Source organism: Equus caballus, chromosome 1 (genome assembly GCF_041296265.1).
Source record: "Equus caballus isolate H_3958 breed thoroughbred chromosome 1, TB-T2T, whole genome shotgun sequence".
Classification (NCBI taxonomy): domain Eukaryota; kingdom Metazoa; phylum Chordata; class Mammalia; order Perissodactyla; family Equidae; genus Equus; species Equus caballus.
In genome coordinates, this window is record NC_091684.1 from 27,590,170 (window position 1) to 27,607,520 (window position 17,351).

The 17,351-nt window shown below is 54.5% G+C and overlaps 1 protein-coding gene across 3 annotated transcripts in view; it reads right to left on the reverse strand.

The window, feature by feature from the left end:
- NEURL1 (neuralized E3 ubiquitin protein ligase 1) overlaps nucleotides 1–17,351 on the reverse strand; it is an 80,132-nt gene that overhangs the window by 4,372 nt on the left and 58,409 nt on the right. For all 3 annotated transcript variants that reach the window (XM_023640053.2, XM_023640062.2, XM_070221332.1), the window contains exons 2-4: nucleotides 15,943–16,184; nucleotides 15,206–15,527; nucleotides 1,637–2,326 (exon numbers count right to left, since the gene is read on the reverse strand). In XM_023640053.2, the coding sequence (XP_023495821.1) occupies nucleotides 1,637–2,326; nucleotides 15,206–15,527; nucleotides 15,943–16,184 (1,254 nt within the window). The remainder of the gene's footprint in view (nucleotides 1–1,636; nucleotides 2,327–15,205; nucleotides 15,528–15,942; nucleotides 16,185–17,351) is intronic.

Below are 17,351 nucleotides of genomic sequence, written 5' to 3' on the forward strand. Positions count from 1 at the left end.
GCTCGAGCACTCTGTTTAGCACCCGGAATTCTGGATGATTTTTCTTCAGCACCCACCTGGGCCCACTTACCTTTGGGAACTTTAAATCCTGATTTTTTTTTTTTTAAGCTTCTCCTTTGCTCCAGTCTAGTAAGCCTCTTTGGGCAACAGAATCCTCATTGGAAAGCTCCTTATCTATTATTAGATGATGCTGAGGCAAGAGAGTCCCAGCCCTGAAACAATTTCCTTCATCTGGGGAGCAGTGTCTCCCGGGGAGTGTAGCCAACTAACTTTTGACATCAACTTGAATTTTTTTTCCTGCACCCCAGTCCGATTTATTTTTTTTCTACCCTGAATTTTCACCCCAACTTCTTTCCTTCCTGATGTCTTTTCATCTACCTGATTTCTTTTCATTCCTTCCTGATTTATCTTCCTTCAATCCTAATTTCTTACTTAGCATCCTTCGTTTTTCATTCTTTTTAACATTCATTTTTCACTCCATCTTCACTTGGTCTCTTTCCAGAGTAGGAAGTCCCCACTGATTTTATCTGATTTCACAAACTCTCACAATCACCAACAGCAGTACAGACACAAATACACAGGCACTTAGTCGCTCACATGCACCGATACACAGTGTGTCAGTCCTGCAGCATAACTCGTGCTCACTCACATACACACATTGTCTTGTCTATGAAGCCTCCTTGCCTTGAGGTAAGGTCTAGGCTGGGGGCTCTGAGGCCCAGGGGTCTCCAAACTTGTCTTAGTAAACTTGCTCAAAAAAATTCAGATGCCCAGGATCGATCTAAGACCTAAAGAATCAAAATTTCTGGAGGTGAGATTGAAGAATCTGCACATGCAGGTTCTCCGAGTGAGTCTAATGAAACTAGCCCTGTCTACGGCAGCCGGTTAGCAGAACAGCACTCGGAAAGCATGAACACCTGTTCACTCTGGGGGGACGGTACCAGAGGAGGAGTCTCCGTGGAGACGCTTTGCGAATAAAAGATTTCTGGTCAAATCAGTTTGGAAAAGCTGTACACCATAATCACCACCCCCTTCTTAAAGATTCACACTACAAAGCTCTGAGAAGTTCTGCAGTAAAGAATGCCCCGCTTTTTTTAAACTCCATATTTCCCAAACTTTTCTGACCCCAAGGACCCTTTTTCAACAGGCACCTATCCTGCAGAACACTCCAGGAAACACAGCTCACACAAGTCCACATCCCCCACTCCATTCAAACACTGTCCATTCAAACCCAGGAAAGGAAGGCTGGGACCTCTGCAACCCCACTTCCTCCAAGGCCCTCTGCTCAGGGATTCCCCACAGGCCCCCAACCCAGGCACCACCCCGCACAGATACCCGGCTTCTGACATGCCAACCTCTTTTTCTTATTTAGACACACAACCATCCTTAGAGGCAGAGGCCTTTATTCCCATTTGGGAAAAACGGAGAATGCACCTCAAAAAGTTAACTGCTGGAGGAAACAAATTTTTAAGTGGCCACTGGGGTGTGTGTCCCCAGGCTGGTTATGCACCTGTGGGAATCTGGGTTAATGGGACTCTGAGAGTGAAACTCAAGGATCCACGCTTTCCTCCCCCTCCCCGGGGGGCATCTGGTGAGGGAGAGCTGAGGACCACGGACGGGCCGACGGAGCACTCACCAAGGATGCGGATCTGCGTGACGGCCCCGTGCAGACCGAAGAGCATCCAGAGCGGCTGCGAGGCGTCCACGCACAGCTGCATGCCGGCCGCGGCGCCGTTGTGGCTGAGGTGCAGCTCGCCTTCGGCGTTGACCACCAGGCCCAGGATGTCGCCGCTGTGCAGGGGCCCGGGCACGCGGCACACGGCCCAGAACTCCTTGCGGTCCACCAGCGCCTCGGGGCTGAAGGGCAGCTCGGCGGGCCGCAGCGTGCCGGGGTCGCACGTGGTGACGCCGAACGAGAGCGCGCCGGGCCGCGCGCCGCCCGAGCGCGTGACCTTGACGAAGATGGTCTCGGCCACGCGCACGGGCCGGCTGGTGAAGACGAGCGCGCGCTCGTCGCGCCCGTGCTCCAGGCGCGCCACCGTCTGCTCGTCCAGGATGCGGACGTGCGCGCCGGCGCGCAGCGCGTGGAAGCGCAGGTCGCCGTCGAGCTGCGCGGGCAGCGCGCGGCTGTGCTGCGAGTTGAGCGAGTTCTGCGGCACCGGGCAGCCGGCGGCCGGCGGGGGCTCGTCGCCGTCGCCGCCCGGCACGTTGAGGTCGCACAGGCTCACGGAGAGGCGCGCGTCGTCGGCCTCGCGCCGCAGTGACGGCCGCCGCAGCGCGGTGAAGGAGCGCGGCCGCAGGCAGTCCGGGAGCACCAGCTCGCTGTCTGCGGCCGGGAGGGGGAGACAGGGCCACCGTCACGCGCGCCGGCCGGGCCGGCCCCGTCCCCGGCCCCGGGGCGCGCGCTCTGCCTCCCGCCGGCCTTGACAGCGTGCCCCGTGACAATACTTACCGGATCCTTAAGGGCATAGACAGTGCTTAGGACACCCATTAACGAGCAAAAATCGGGAAACCGAGTTTTGCAGGACATCTAACTATGTGTTTAAGCAAAGGGGTAAGGATGGAAGGAAAGACACCAAAATTAAAGATACGATTGCTTCTAAATGGTACGGTCATAAAAGTGTTTTTTGTTTGTTTTTTTTTTAATTTAACTCGTCTGGCCCTCCCTCTTTATCCCCAGCAGCTGGAACAGCATCCAGCACTTAGCAGACAGCCGTAAATGTTTGTTGAATGAACTGAGGACATCCTACCCCTCACCCCAGAACGCCTCTTGGTATACATTGTCTCATGTTATCCTAACAATTCCCTTTTGAGGTTATCATTGCCACAGGACTCTGAGGCTGAGAAGTTAATTTACCCAAGATATCCTTTTGAAAGTGACTTAACTGGAAATCAAACCCTTTCTCTTTTTAATCATACAAGGGATACAGACTGTATTTGGTAGAAAAGACAGTTCAGCAAAAAGAAAAAGTCATCGCCTGTCCGCCCACCAACCAGAGAAAAACTCTATTAATATTTGGATGTATGACCTTCTAGCCTTTTTTCAATATATTTTTCAGTAATTTTTCTAATGCAAAAATGGAATCATGCTATTTAAATACCAGTAGTTTTTAACCTTTTATGGGTAACAAATCCCTTTGAAAACGTAATAACTTTGACCTATCTCCTTGGAAAAGTGCACATTCTCCCTAAATCCTATGGATAATTTCAGGGCATCCGTGAATCACGTAAAGCCATCCACGGGCATGGACGTCAGGCGAGAACCCTGCTAGACAGATTTCCTTTTCAAAACAACCTTTTCCACTTACTACGTCCTAACCACCTTTCCATGCAATAACCGTGTTTCCAAGACTGTATATTTTTTAAAAAAAAGATTGGCACCTGAGCTAACAACTGTAGCCAATCTTCCTTTTTTTTTTTTTTCATTCTTCTCCCCAAAGCCCCCCAGTACAGAGTTGTATATTTTAGTTGTGGGTCCTTCTAGTTGTGGCATGTGGGACACCGCCTCAGCATGGCCTGATGAGCCATGTCCACACCCAGGATCCGAACCATTGAAACCCTGGGCCACCGAAGGGGAGCTCGCGAACTTAACCACTCCGTCACAGGGCCAGCCCCCAACACCATATTTTTTTAAGGGCTGTGTTATGTCATGCTTTATGGAGTCCTGTAATTTACAATAAAAGTCATCACGCGCAACGAATTCCCCCTGCATCTCATCCTTCAACCATCCCATGGAGGTGTTCCCATTGTACAGATAAAGCTCAGAGATGCGATGTAACAGCACCGAGTGGCAGATCCAGGACTGAAGCAAGGGCTGTCCGGCGCCTGACACCACATTCTTCGCTTTCAGGCCCTCCTTGTTTATTCTGTGGGAGTCCCCATATTTGGCTAGTAGGCCGCATCAGGGGCCAGGCCTTCCCAGGAGGCTTTTCTCTGAGCCTCCCCAAGGGAGAATCTGTGCCTTCTCTCCAGGAACTGGGTAGGGACGGCAGGATGCTCAGTGTGAGAGCGAAGCTTGGGGGCCTGGACTGGTTTGGGCAGCAGAGGCCAGAATTCAGCTCCAGCTGAGTCTAGAGCCGATCCCTAAAGCCTTCCTGCTTTTGTTCTCCCCCCGCCCCCGGCCCTTCAGGAACAGTGCTGTTTGGGCCCAGGCAAGGAGTGGGTGTCGGCCCTCCCCGCCAGTCCCCTGGCTCCCTGGAGAAGCCTCTCGGGGCCTGGCTGGTTGGGATTTCCCAGGATCATGCTTGGCAAGGAGGAGGGAGCCGACCGGAAAATGCGATTATTCCAGGGAATTGACTCTGTGACAGCGGTGATGCAGAGAGGCTGGGGGGCTGTGGAGAGGCAAAGCGAGGAGGGCCTGAGCAGCAGGGGAGGCACGAGAGAGAACAGCGGGGACCTGGGGAGGGCTGTGGGCTGAGCTGGACCCCAGGCAACAGCCCGTGCTCCCCCAGCCCTCAGGGATTCCAGGCTCTGGCCCTTGAGAACTCCAGAGGGTTGGAGACAGAGGGGAAGGAATGAGGACAGCAGGGTGGGGAGGAAACGAATGGCTCAGAGATGCCCAGCCAGAGCCTACAGGGACAAGGCTGTCACAGGGGCCCCCACACATATCACCCCCCCACCCCCTCCACACACACCCTCAGGACAATCAGTCCAGACCCACGGAGCTGGCAGACCCTCGGACAGATTTCCAAATGGGGCTGCATGCGAGCTACCCTGGTCTCTGCCCTTTCAGGAGTCCTCTTCTATTGAATATGCCCACTATCGGGTGCTCACTACCTCCCAGGAGACCTGCACCCCTGGTGAATTACTCTGTCTTTAAGAAAGCATTTCCTTCTCTTAAACTGAAATCTACCCCCCACCCCAGCCCCCCATATTTATACCCACTACCTCTCAGCCACATACTGAAGACAGCTCTCCTCAGGGAAGACTCAGACTCCCTACACACCTTCCACCTCTTAGACAATAAACAGAATTAGACTCAGTGCTGCAGATGTGCCTGACCAGCTCAAGGCACAGTGTGGCCATCACCTCCCTTGATACGTACACTATACTTCTAATAATGCAACCTAAGAGCATTTTAGGTTTTTCAGTAACCAAAATCCATAGGCTGCTAGGCAAGATAGGAGCATAGTTAAGTGCCAGGACTTCGAAGTCAGGCTTGGGTTCGAATCCTGGCTCTGCCATTTCCTGGCTGTATGACCTTGGACAAATAGCTTAACTTCTCTGGGCCTCTTTTCTTCAGCAGTGAAATCAGCATTCACTGACTGGTATAAAATCTGTATTCTAATGCTCTCCTCAGAAAGGATGTCGTGAAGATGAAGTGGAATAAGGTACATAGGGCTCCCAGTAGAGGACCTGGCGCATAGTAATCATCAGGTTAATGTGAGCCAGGGGCCAGCCCTGTGGCCAAGTGGTTAAGTTCCGTTCTCCACTTCAGTGGCCTGGCTGTGCGAGGTCAGATCCTGGGCACAGACCTCTCCAAGTCATCAGCCATGCTGTGGAGGCATCCCACATACAAAGTAGAGGAGGACTGGCAGAGATGTTAGCTCAGGGCTAATCCTCCTCAAGTGAAAAAAAAAAAAAGAGGAAGATTGGCAATGGATGTTAGCTCAAGAAGAATCTTCCTCACCAAAAAAAAAAAAAAAGAGCCATCGTTATTTTTGTTTACATGCCACATGACTCAGAAGCAAGCACATGGGCTTTGAGGGGATACAAGCGTGAGTTTAAATGCCTAATCCAGCCCTTGGCTGGTGGCCTGTGGTAAGCAACTTTCCTCCCAGCCGCAGATCACTCACCTAGGGAACAGGGGTAATAATACCCGCCTTGCAATGTTGTTGCAGGGCCCAGAGGTAGAGAGTGAAGCCCTTGGCACCTGGGGACTTGATACCTTCAGAAACTAGTATTTGCTCAGGTTGCTTATACCAACCAAAGCCAGGTCCACTTGCGCTCAGACAATTAACTTTCCGAACCTAAATTAGGATTTTCTATCAGTCACGATGGGCACCCAGGACATGATCATTGAAGGACATCGCTGACTAAAGACCAGGAAGGAGAAGCTACAAGTGGAGATTAGAGGAGAAGAAGAGAAGGAAGGAGAAACAGTGGGGGACGGAGAGAGAGGAGAAGGGGTAGGGAAAGGACCCCCGGGGCCTTGCTTGAAATATTGCAGGAGTTGGGAGAGGAGGTCCAGGGGATGCTGGGACCCAGCTAAAAACGGAGTCCCTGGGGCCCGTGCCCAGCCCCTCCACCCGCGGGGTCAGGAGCAGGCGCAGGCTGCCAGAGAGCTCCGAAATAACCATCCCGTCAGTGGGCTCAGCTGTGCCGGGGCCCTGAAATAGATGAAACTCGAGATGGAGGAGCTGGTCAGAGCGCCCTCCACAGAAGGGACAGCAAAGGTCACAGCTGAGTGAGCCAACATCAAGTCGGAGGCCAGGGAAGGGTCCGGGCCCCCAGAGCCAGAGAAGAACACCACGGGACCAACCTCAGCCCAGGACTGCGCCCTGGCGTGCAGCTTAGAAAAACCACATGGGCCACCTGTGACCCCAAGCAGGAGCTGGCCTGACATTTTGAAGCAACAAGTTATGTGATCTGTGCCTGGGACACGCGACTGCCCACTTTGGAGGTGTTTATGGAGGGGGGAGGGGCAACACGAGGCTGGGGAGAAGCTGCTAAGCTGGCTCCCTCGCGAGTCCCCTCTTTCAGGAAGGAAGTTGACAGTCTTCAGCTCCAGCCTAATTTGGTGCCTGGGGGTGGCCCTGCAGATCCCCTGGGCCAGGGCAGAAACAAGGGGGGCCCTGCAAAGGGCAGGGAGGCCTGGGCCAGGGGTTGCCTCCCCTCAGGGTGGCACTCAGGGCACCCACTCACTGACCCACTGTGTGCCCAGCCAGGAGAAGCCAGGACCCGGGCCCTGGGAAGCCAGTAGCCCTTGGGAGCATTGAAGCTTGGAGGTATGAAAATATTTGAATACATCTTTGTTACAAAATTCTTAGTGTCTCGGATTAGACAGGACCTTAGAGGAGAATGAGGAAAGCTATTTACTTCTGCCAAGCTCTCACTCAGCCATGGCTAGAATGCCCCTGAGGACAAGAAGCTCACCACCTCTCAAGGCTCTCTCTTCCCTGTCTCTAAACAATTACGGCTGTTGGAAAAACTCTCCTTCATGGATCCTGATGTGCCCTATATCCACCCCTCGGGTCTCCTCTGAGCCTTCTCTTCTTTAGGATAAATATCCCTTTTCGGATAAAGCCCTTCCTATTTCAGAAAGAGTCAGAGATGCCATCTTGGAAGAAACGGGATTTGACCTGAGCCCTGAAGGACAAGAGGGTTTGCATTGACAGACAGCACGAGAGGCCCTCTGGGTGGGAAACGGCAGGCCAGGGAGGAGAAAGGAGGGGAGAGCACGACGGGGCCAGGAGGAGGGCACTGGGCCTCCCACCGTTGCCAGCCAGTGCAGGTTAATCGAGGCAGGGCCTGGGCACTGGGGCAGGAGGAGCGGGGATCGGCGAGGGGGCTCCTTTGAAGCAGGGCCTGCCATCAGCCCAAGCCTTGTTTGTTTAGATCTCTCATCCGGAGTGCTGGATAATCTTTAACCACGAGTCAGCCTGCAGCCGCTGGGCGGGCTGGCGGGTATGTGCTGGCCCCTGTTTGGCAGGCGCTGCCAGCCCATTTACTGTCTCCATAAACATCCTCCTGCTGGTGCGCATCTGGCACGGGGCTGGGGAAGGAGCCGGGAGGGCGCTGCACGGCTTGGCCGGCTGAGGGGTTTCTCCACCCCTCTGGGCAGCGCCCTGAAACCCACACCCGCCCCCACTCTCTCCCCCGTCCACGGGGAAGCGAGGAGAGACAAACACTTTCTGAGGCTCATGGAGGGAAGGGCAGAATGTCCCAGAATCACGCACAGATTCTTAGATTTATAGTCTTCAAGCCACAGGATCTTAGATGTATAGATTCTCAGAATCATCTGATCTGGTGGTTCTCAATATTTTTTTTCCTGCTTTTTCTCCCCAAATCCCCCTAGTACATAGTTTATATTTTAGTTGTGGGTCCTTCTAGTTGTGGCATGTGGGATGCCATCTCAGCATGGCCTGATGAGTGGTGCCATGTCGGCGCCCAGGATCCAAACCAGAGAAACGCTGGGCCACCGCAGGAGAGCACGAGAACTTAACCACTCGGCCACGGAGTCAGCCCCTCAATGTTTTTTTTTTAAGCAGTGGAATCCTTTTGTCCAACAGAACCAAAAGCTCTGGCTGAAGTCTAAGTGGTGGCCACAGAGCCCTGGCACTCAGCCCCCTCCAAGATGCCTCTGTAGAACCCCAGTGTTCCATGCAACCCAGCTGGAGAACCACAGATCTTGTTCCCAGAAACAATTTAGATTGCATGGTGTGACTTTCATCCAGATACCGGGCCTGGGTTTTAAGTCTTCTTCTTTTTTTTTTTTCCCTAAGATTGGCACCTGAGCTAACATCTCTTGCCAATCTTTTTTTTTTTTTCTTCCTCTTCTCCCCAAAGCCCCTCGGTACATAGTTGTATATTCTAGATGTCGGTCCTTCTAGTTGTGGCATGTGGGATGCCGCCTCAATGTGGCCTGACAAGTGGTGCCATGTCCACACCCAGGATCCGAACCGGTGAAACCCTGGGCCGCCAGAGTGGCACGTGTGAACTTAACCACTTGGCCACGGGGCCGGCCCCTAAGTCTCCTTCTTCTAATGAGAGGACCGGCTTGGGGGCTTGTGTGTTTCAGGGGTGTTTTTAAATTAGCTACTCCTCTGTAACCTAAAAGCAACCGCCCTTCCCATTTGTGTAGATACGGTTACCTATCCCTGAGCCTCACAGATGCTCTGGGAGGTAAATGGCACATGTCTCATTGTGCTCAAATAACAGATAAGGTGGTCGAGACACAGAGAAGCTGAGAGACGTGGCCAAAGCTGGGGAGTGGCCCAGTCAAGTCTTGGTTCGGTCAGGTCTCCTGCTTCTGAAACGAGGGCTTTATCCCCAGGTCTGCAAGGCCCCAGCTCCTCCCCTACAAACACGCCCCACCCTGAGCCCCTCAGGTCTCTCTCCAAGGACCCCGGAACTATATCTTGGGCCAAAGAGATCCTAGGTGGAAACATATGAAATTGCCATTTCTGTACATTAGCAACAGTCCAATGCTGGCAATGACATATGGTCATATTTTATATATATTTATTCTGATAGAAAACTAGAGCCCGCCGTGAACAGCGGAAGAGACCAGCCCCTGGGAGCCTTCGGGGAACTACAAGGCAGGCAGATCCCCCTCGCCACTGAATCGGGGTGCTGGGCACCCCCTGCCCCTCTTCCCTGTGCCGACACTGCTGGGGCCCTGGTGGCCTATCTGTGCCCAACATATGCAATGATCCCTCAGGCCTCGAGCTCTCATAAGCTCTGTCCTAGAATACACAGGAAGGCCACAGTGCCCACCCTTGGGGGTCTCCAGACTTAACAGGGAGACCAGACGGGCTTCTATTTAGAGAAGCTGGGAGGCAACACAGCCCATGCTTCTGGGCTCAAGTCTCAGCTCCACCAAGCTGTGTGACCTTGGGCAAGTTATCGGACATCTCTGAGCCTCTGTTTCCTTATCTGCAAAATGGGTAGAGTAATAACTTTCTTTATAATATATACAAAGAGGATTTATGCTGTCTTCTTAAAGAGCAGGACAAAAGATGATGCAGAACTGCTGATACCACTTAGACCTCTGCGTGCTGCCAGGGCTCAGGAGGAGGGGGGTCATCAAGAACAGGGGAGGTCAGGGAAGGCTTCCCGGTGGAGGGGAGGGTCCACGGTGTTGGGCCCTGATATAACTGGCAGAATTGGGGGTGAACAGAAAGGAAGTGTCTGGAAAAGTCTCTGGAGCAGAAGGAACAGCAAGATTTTTTTTAATCAACAAGAAATGAAAATTGTTAAAGAGGAAGAGATCACGATCAGCATCCTCAGCCCCTTGCCCCATCCCAAGAGCTTGGCTCCAGCTCCTTAAACTAATATTTGCCTCTCAGCCCCTGGCAGCCACCGCTGAGGGTAAATATTGGTTTAGCCTGGGAAGCGGAAGTCCTGATGGCAGTGTGGTCCTCAGCTGACCAGGGATGGCTCACAAGCTGAGGCACACTCTGGGCAGGGGACCTGACCCAGGGCCTTATCCCTGGAGAGACCCAGGCCTCTCATCGCAGGGCAGCCAGGCTGGCCCGCTACCCTAGCAATGGGCTCCCCAGCAGCCTGGTCCTCAGAAAGCTACCCTGCCCGTCTCCATACATCTCTCTCCTCCCTGAGCAGGTGGGGTCTTTCACCAAGTCCTGAGACCCTGAGCCAGGCTGGGATGAAGCAGGATGCTGTGAGCCCTTGGGGGTCCCCCTAATGCCCTCCTAACACCCTCCTGGGCTCAGCCACTACCATTTGATTTGCCAATGTCTTCTCGCACTGACCTTATGCCCAGATCAACCAGGGAGATCTGAATTTCAGTCCCGGCCTGGCTTCTGACTAGCTAGGAAATTTGGGCAGGCCCCTCCCCATCTCTGGGCCACATTTCCTCTTATTGAAAAACCTGACAACACAGAAGCTACCAGAAACTTTCTACTCTCTTGGCTCTCTCCCCTGTGATGCATGCACATACCCACACCTGGGCACACCCCCTCTTCACAAGTCACCTACTACCTTTCCACTTCACCCCTCCCCTGAAGGATCTGCTCCCCAACTGACTGCTAATTCTCCACCTCTGTGTCCATGCACATCCCTCCTGTCTGGGCTAAATTGCTCCTCTTCAACCAGTCCATTCTTTTCACCTCCCTTGGTTCCTGCCTTGAAACCTATCTCCTACAGGAAGTCCTCCTGGACTGCTCCCCGGCTGCACCCGCACAGTTTTACTCTTCAGCACGCTTGACTGCAGAAGTGGATTTAGGTCACCTTAGAGCAGTTAATGGTGTGTGCTGCAGTGTCTTCCTGCAAGGAGAGGGGTGGGTTTCCCATTCTTGTGTCTCCCCCAACCCCTGCTTGGTGCCTAGGCTGTGGTGGGCACAGAGGGGTGCTCAGGAGCACCCTATAAATGGAGTCTTGGCTCACCAGCTTTCTGCCAGGACCCACAGCCACTCTTCCTGAGCCAACATTTCTGAGAGGAGCAGGGAGACCTTGAAAAACTGGGATAGGAGCTTATCTCTCAAGTATTAATCACCCCATAAAACTTGTATTTATTTAGTTGCTGGCAGGTCCTTCTTCCTGGAGGTAGGAAGCTGTTATTCTTGGAGATACCAGCCCGGGCTTGGGCCAGGGTGCTCCGAGGGACGAGGGTGATCTGGTGAACTCCAGCAGAACGGGGAGCGTGGAAGGCCTGAAGCAGGCCTGCTGGGGCCGTGGCGTGGGCCCAGGGGGCATGGGTTATGGTTAGGGCAGTCGGGGGAGGGGACGGGGCACCTGCCTGGAGGTGTCAACCAGGGAGAGACACCAGCCCCTGCCTCCACTCTGTTGGGGGAGAGGGCCAATCCATCCATGGCCTGACTTGCAAACCTACTATGTGCCAGGTACCCCAGGATGTCTCTGCTCTGAGGAGCAGACACTGGCCAGGTGGGGTTTGAAAGGCTTTGCCCACAGGGTCCAGACAGAGACAGGAGGGGAGCGGGCAGGCCTGGCAGGAAATCTCTAAAGAGGAGACACTGGTTTGGGGGACAATCACCCCAGGAAAGACAGGCCCCTCCTCAGAGCCCCCAAGACAGAGAGCGACTTCTTCAGAGGAGAAAGTCAAAGGCAGCAGCCGGGGAGGGAGACCAGGGGAGGCCGGAGGGGCTGGAGGGACCTGGGTGGAGGGAGAGACACAGATGCAGCGAAGCACAGGCGGGAGGGGGAAGGGGAGAGGGAAGAAAACGGACCCTGGGACGATTTAGGGCAGCAGGCGGCTCCCAGAGGGCAGGGGCTCCGAACCAGGGCACAGAGCAGCATGCCCGCTTCCAAAGGTAGCTGGCTGGATCGATTTAGGAAGAACAAAACGAAGAGACATTTTAATCTGCTAATTGAATTTAGGGGCCATAATCAGTGTTTGAAAATGCCCAGGGATTATGGTGATTTACGGCTGGGACGGGAATCAGCCGCGGCCTCGGCCTTATCGGGTGTACAGAGGGGCCTGCGGGGAAGTCCAGATGCAACTGGAAACACTGCGTGAAAACCCATGTATAGTCAAAGAGGGGGACGGGGCCAGGCCGGGTCAGCCGCCCGGCTCTGCCCCAGGGGGAGGCCCTTCCGACTCCTCTCCAGGCCCCTCCTTCATCCCCTGAGCTTTGGAAGCCTCATCTCCCCTGGAATGACCCCTTTATCCCCACACACCTCTAGACCCTCCTGGAACTTGTAGGCCCAGTGTCTGCCCCCTCTTCCAAGAAGCCCTCCTGGACTCCATCCTCCCTCACTGACCTCGGTCGCCTCTGACTTCCTGCCTCCCTTCACGCTTACACCTGCCAACAGGTAAAGGGGAAGGCACTGCCTTTGGTATCAGAACACCCAGTTCCAGTCCCAGCTCTGCCGAATCCCTATGCAGGCAGGTCAGGCCTTCCAGGGGCCTCAATTTCCTCCTTGCCAAATGGGGATGAAAAACCCTCCATCCAGAGCCAGCTGCTGAGAGGTTAAATGAGATAACTGGATGGAAACCGTCTCGGCAGATGGAAGGGATCCTATGACCACAGCGTTAAACAATTTGCTGTCTTCCCTTGGGTTATGCCCTGATTGTGACTGGAGTGTTTGCTTTGTGTCCCTAATTTCCCAGGGAGCCTGGCACTGGCTATGAGCAGGCCTGGATCTACCCCAGTCGCCCCTACTTTCCTTCCTCTAACAAGTCATCCAGCCATCCCTACCCTCCCTCACCCACCCTACACGTACTCCTTGGTGTCCTCCACACGCCAGGCACAGGATTGCGCTCCGGAGAGGAACCTGGCTGGGGAAGACACGGACTCCTCCCTCAAAGCCCTCCCCAGCTTGTGCAGAAACAGACATGTGGATGGACCAAGGCTTGGCCAATGCGCAGTGCGGAGAGGAGAGCAGGCACCAGGCGGTGGGACAGAAGGGACAGAGAAAAGAATTCAGCCCCGGAAGGCTTCAGGGAGGAGGTGGCTTTTAAGCTGGGCCTTGAAGTCTGAGTGGGATTTTGACCTTTGGAGACTGGGGGGAAGGGCATTTTTTGCTTAGAGAAAAGCAAGAATATTGCCCCCACTTCCTTTACCCCTCTCCCTTCAACAAGACTGTGACTTTCTTAAGAGCAGAGACATCCTTCTGTCTCCCACCATGTGGCCGAGCCCTGGGCTAAGGCATAGGACTCACAACCAACCACTTCACAGACGAGAAGACCGAGGCTCAGATAGAAGTGTGCAAGCTGGAGCTCAAACTCAAGCTTTGGGAGCCCAGTGCCTTGAAGTACGGGGCCCTGAGGATGTCTGAGCAGTGGGAGGTGCTGACTTGAGCCTGGGTTTAAGCATCGCCCTCTCCAGGATGGGTGGGGATGAGTGCCCATCACTGCGTACCTACTGTGTGTAAGCTGCTTCACGAAACCCAGCTGCCTGAGCCTTCAAAAGAACCCTGAGAACAGCGATTATTACCCCCATTTTCAGATGAGGATCTGAGGTCCCGTAGCTAGTCCAGGGTGAGGCCAGGATCCGACCAGGATCTGTCTGACTCTGTCGTCCAGTAGCGTAACTCTGGCCTTTCTGCCTCCGGCCGGCAGAGGCCCTGCAGGCACACCCATTTCAGAGGGAACGGAAAGCATTCATCCTGGGCAGCAGGGGCTCCCTTCCTGACTTGCTGAGACCCGGAAGAGCCTGGCTTCAGCCTCTTAACACGTCCATGCGAATACAGAAACACTTTCATTGAGTTGAAAAACAGAAAGCACACCAACTATTAATTAATAAAAACAGCCTCCTGATGCTTAGAACTCAGCAAACAGAAAGGCTTCTGATGATTATTCATTTCTTTGCTTCTCTTGCACTATCTTTTCTACTCAAATAAAGGTGTTTTGAAAAGAAGAGCTTCACCGTTTCTAGGCTCTGAAGTCAGAAAAGAAAAAAACTTTTTCAACCACCCCTATGACATTTTTCTCTCTGGGGAGAGGGGCAGGGATGGCAGACAGGAAGGACAAGCATTGGTTGAGCGCCAACTTGATACCCAGGACCGTGCTGGGCATTTTACTCACGGCCCCTTTAATTTAATCTTCCCACCAACCCACTTTACAGATGGGAAAGCTGAGGCTCGTGCAGGCTCTGCCTGGAGACACAGCCAATTTGCCAATAGGCTGATTGGCACCCAGAGTCTATGTATGCACACACATACACACTTGCCTGCATGCGCACAGTGTAGCAAGGTGAGAGGGATCCTGGACCGGGAGTCAGGTGACCTGAATGCTAGTCCCAGCTAAGCCACCAACTCACTGTGTGACCCTAGGAAATCACAGACTCTCTGAGGCCCCTTCCAGCCCTGACATCTTAGGGTCCACATGCGCCCTGGCTGGGAGGCCTGGTACTCAGCAGCTCCAGGCTACCTGCCAGTGCTCCTCCTCGTCCCCAACAGGATGTCTGCCCTCTCACTCCCCTGAGCAGCCTTACTCACACCAGGGGCTGGGAGCAGCCAGAAAAGTCTTAGCCCCCCTAGTGCCTTCTGCTCTCCCCTCTTCCCTGTTTTGCCCACATCCCTGCAGAAAGCACTAGGCTAGGATTGGCTGCAGAGCCCAGGGGCCACAGGCTCACTTGGGACTGAGTGCTGGCTCTACCACTCACCCACTATGTCTCCTGGGGCCAATGACTCAACCTTCCCGAGCTTGAGTCTCGCCTCCATTACTGGGCCCAGTAATGGAGTCTGCCTGCCAGGGTTGCTACAAGAACGGCCACATCGAAGTGCCTAGCAGGTAGTGAGTGCTCTCTAACCCATGGTTACAATGATTCATATTCACTACTTCCTGGGGGTGGGGGGGCTTCGAGGCTCCGTTTATGCTGAAAGCCACAACCTGAGGGTCCGCGGAGGGCAGAAATCCCGCCCAGGCACCACCCGCCACAGCTGTGGCCTGGAGGAAGGGGCGTTCTGCAGCTCACACAAAGGCCCCCGAGCTGCCCGGGGGCCGCTTGGCCCTGGGGCTGCTCCCAGTGGCAGAGGGGCTCCCATGCCTGATGGGATCCAGCATGTGGGACCAGAGGGCCTGGAGGCGGGCCGGCACCTAACCGGGAGGGCGGACACTCACCGAGCAGCTGGACGCCCCGCGTGAGGCCGTAGACGTCCACCAGGGCCCAGAGCGGGTCGGCCGTGCGGACCCCGTTGAAGAAGAGCATGGCAGCCGAGTCGTTGATGCGGTAGAACACACGGCCCTTCTTGTCCACCCAGAAGGCGATGATGTTGCCCTCGTTGGCAAACTCCTCGGGCAGCGCCTTGGCCCAGAAGCCGCTCTGGGACACCAGGTCGGGGCAGGCGTACTTGGGCAGCGAGTCGGGGTGGATGCGGGAGGGGTCCTTGCTCGTGAAGCCCAGGCGCAAAGCCCCGCTCCAGCAGCACTGCTTCTTGGTGATCTGGGCGGAAGGCAGCTGGCCTCAGACAGCCTCTCGCTCCCTCTCAGGGAGCCCCAGGGGACGGGAGCGCGCCCTTCTCCGCAGACCCCCTCCCATGGGAGTCACATCACCCCGGATCACCCACCACTCAGGCTCCTTTCCCTCCCCCAGGAGCCCTCCCACCAGTCTGGTGAGAGCTACTGGGCCCCATGGCCACTCCCCTCCCCCGTTCCTTCTTTGTCACACAGGGAAGGTTGAGAAAGGAGTAAGGAAGAGGGAAGAGAAAGAGGAGAGACTAGCAAGAGTAGAAATGGCAGCAGAGAGAAAGAGAAGGGGCCAGTGTGTAGTAATGGCTGTGGCAGAAGGCAGTGCCTGGGGGAGAAAGCTCAGAGGCCCAGGGGGATACAGTGATGGAGAGCAGGGAGGGAGGCCCCACCTTCAGCCTGACTTGCTCGTAGATGAGGACTGGGCGGTTACTGAAGGTGATGGCATTGCAGAAGCTGGCCTGCCTCTTAACGGCCTTGTGGCTGAGGTCCATGAGGATCTGGGAGCCCTTGGTGTGTGGGTGGAAGAGCAGCGGCGTGGCTGGGAGCCCCCCGCCGGGCAGCACCGGGGGGCAGTGCTTCTGCTTGTGGTGGCATCGGTGAGAGGTGACAGGGAAGGGGCCCCCGATGGAGTCTGCAAAGGAACAAGCCACAGTGTCAGAGAACTTGGCAGTCCAAGAGCTGGACCAGGCTCCCCTAGGGAAGGGCAGAGGGCTGGTGCATAAGCAGAAGTCACTCCACTGCCCAGTATTTCCACCATCATTGCCACACACCACCACCACGTTTTGCCACCATCCTTTTCCTGCTACCATCTATTGCCATTCCCACTTCACTATTCACCACCATGTACCATCACCCTTCACCCATCACCTCCCAGCACTGCCATCTACCCTCATCCTTCACCCATCACCATCATCTACCATCATCCTCCACCATCCCATCACCACCATCTTCCCTCCTCATTCACCCGTCACCTCCCAGCACTGCCATCTACCCTCATCCTTCACCCATCACCATCATCTACCATCATCTTCCACCATCCCATCACCACCATCTTCCCTCATCGTTCATCCGTCACCTCCCAGCACTGCCATCTACCCTCATCCTTCACCCATCACCATCATCTACCATCATCTTCCACCGTCCCCTCCTATCACCACATCTACCCTCATCATTCACCCATCACCTCCCACCACCACCATCTACCACTGTCCTTGACTCTCACCTCCCGCCACCACTACCTACCATTGTCCTTCACCCATAACCTCTCTGCCTGACCACCACCAACTACCATCTACTGTTCCTCACTAGTATTTACCACCATCTATCTTCCACCATCTATCATTGTGATAAATCACTGTTTACTACAAACGCCCACCACCATTCTCTGTCACTCACTACCACCATCATTTATTTTATTCAGCAAATATTCATTACATATCTGCTGAATACCAACCCCTTTCCTGGGCACTGGAGACATAGGCATGAAACATACATGTATCCTGTCCTCAAGAAGCCAACAGTCCAGGAAGGGAGATAAGACATGGACAGAAATTGCAATACAAATGGCCGACGGTGGTAAGTGCCAAAAGGACGTACAGGCAGGTCACTTCTCAGGAAGGCCTCCTGGAGAAGGGGGAGAAGGCACTGGAGCGGGGCTGACAAGGCTGGAGTGCAGTGAACACATGACTGTGGGGCTGCCATGAAGACCAGGAAGTGTGGAGGGACCGCCTCTGCAGCGACAGACCCAGGACCACACCCATGTCTTCCTACCTAGGTTGCCTTCTTGCTTTCCCCTCTC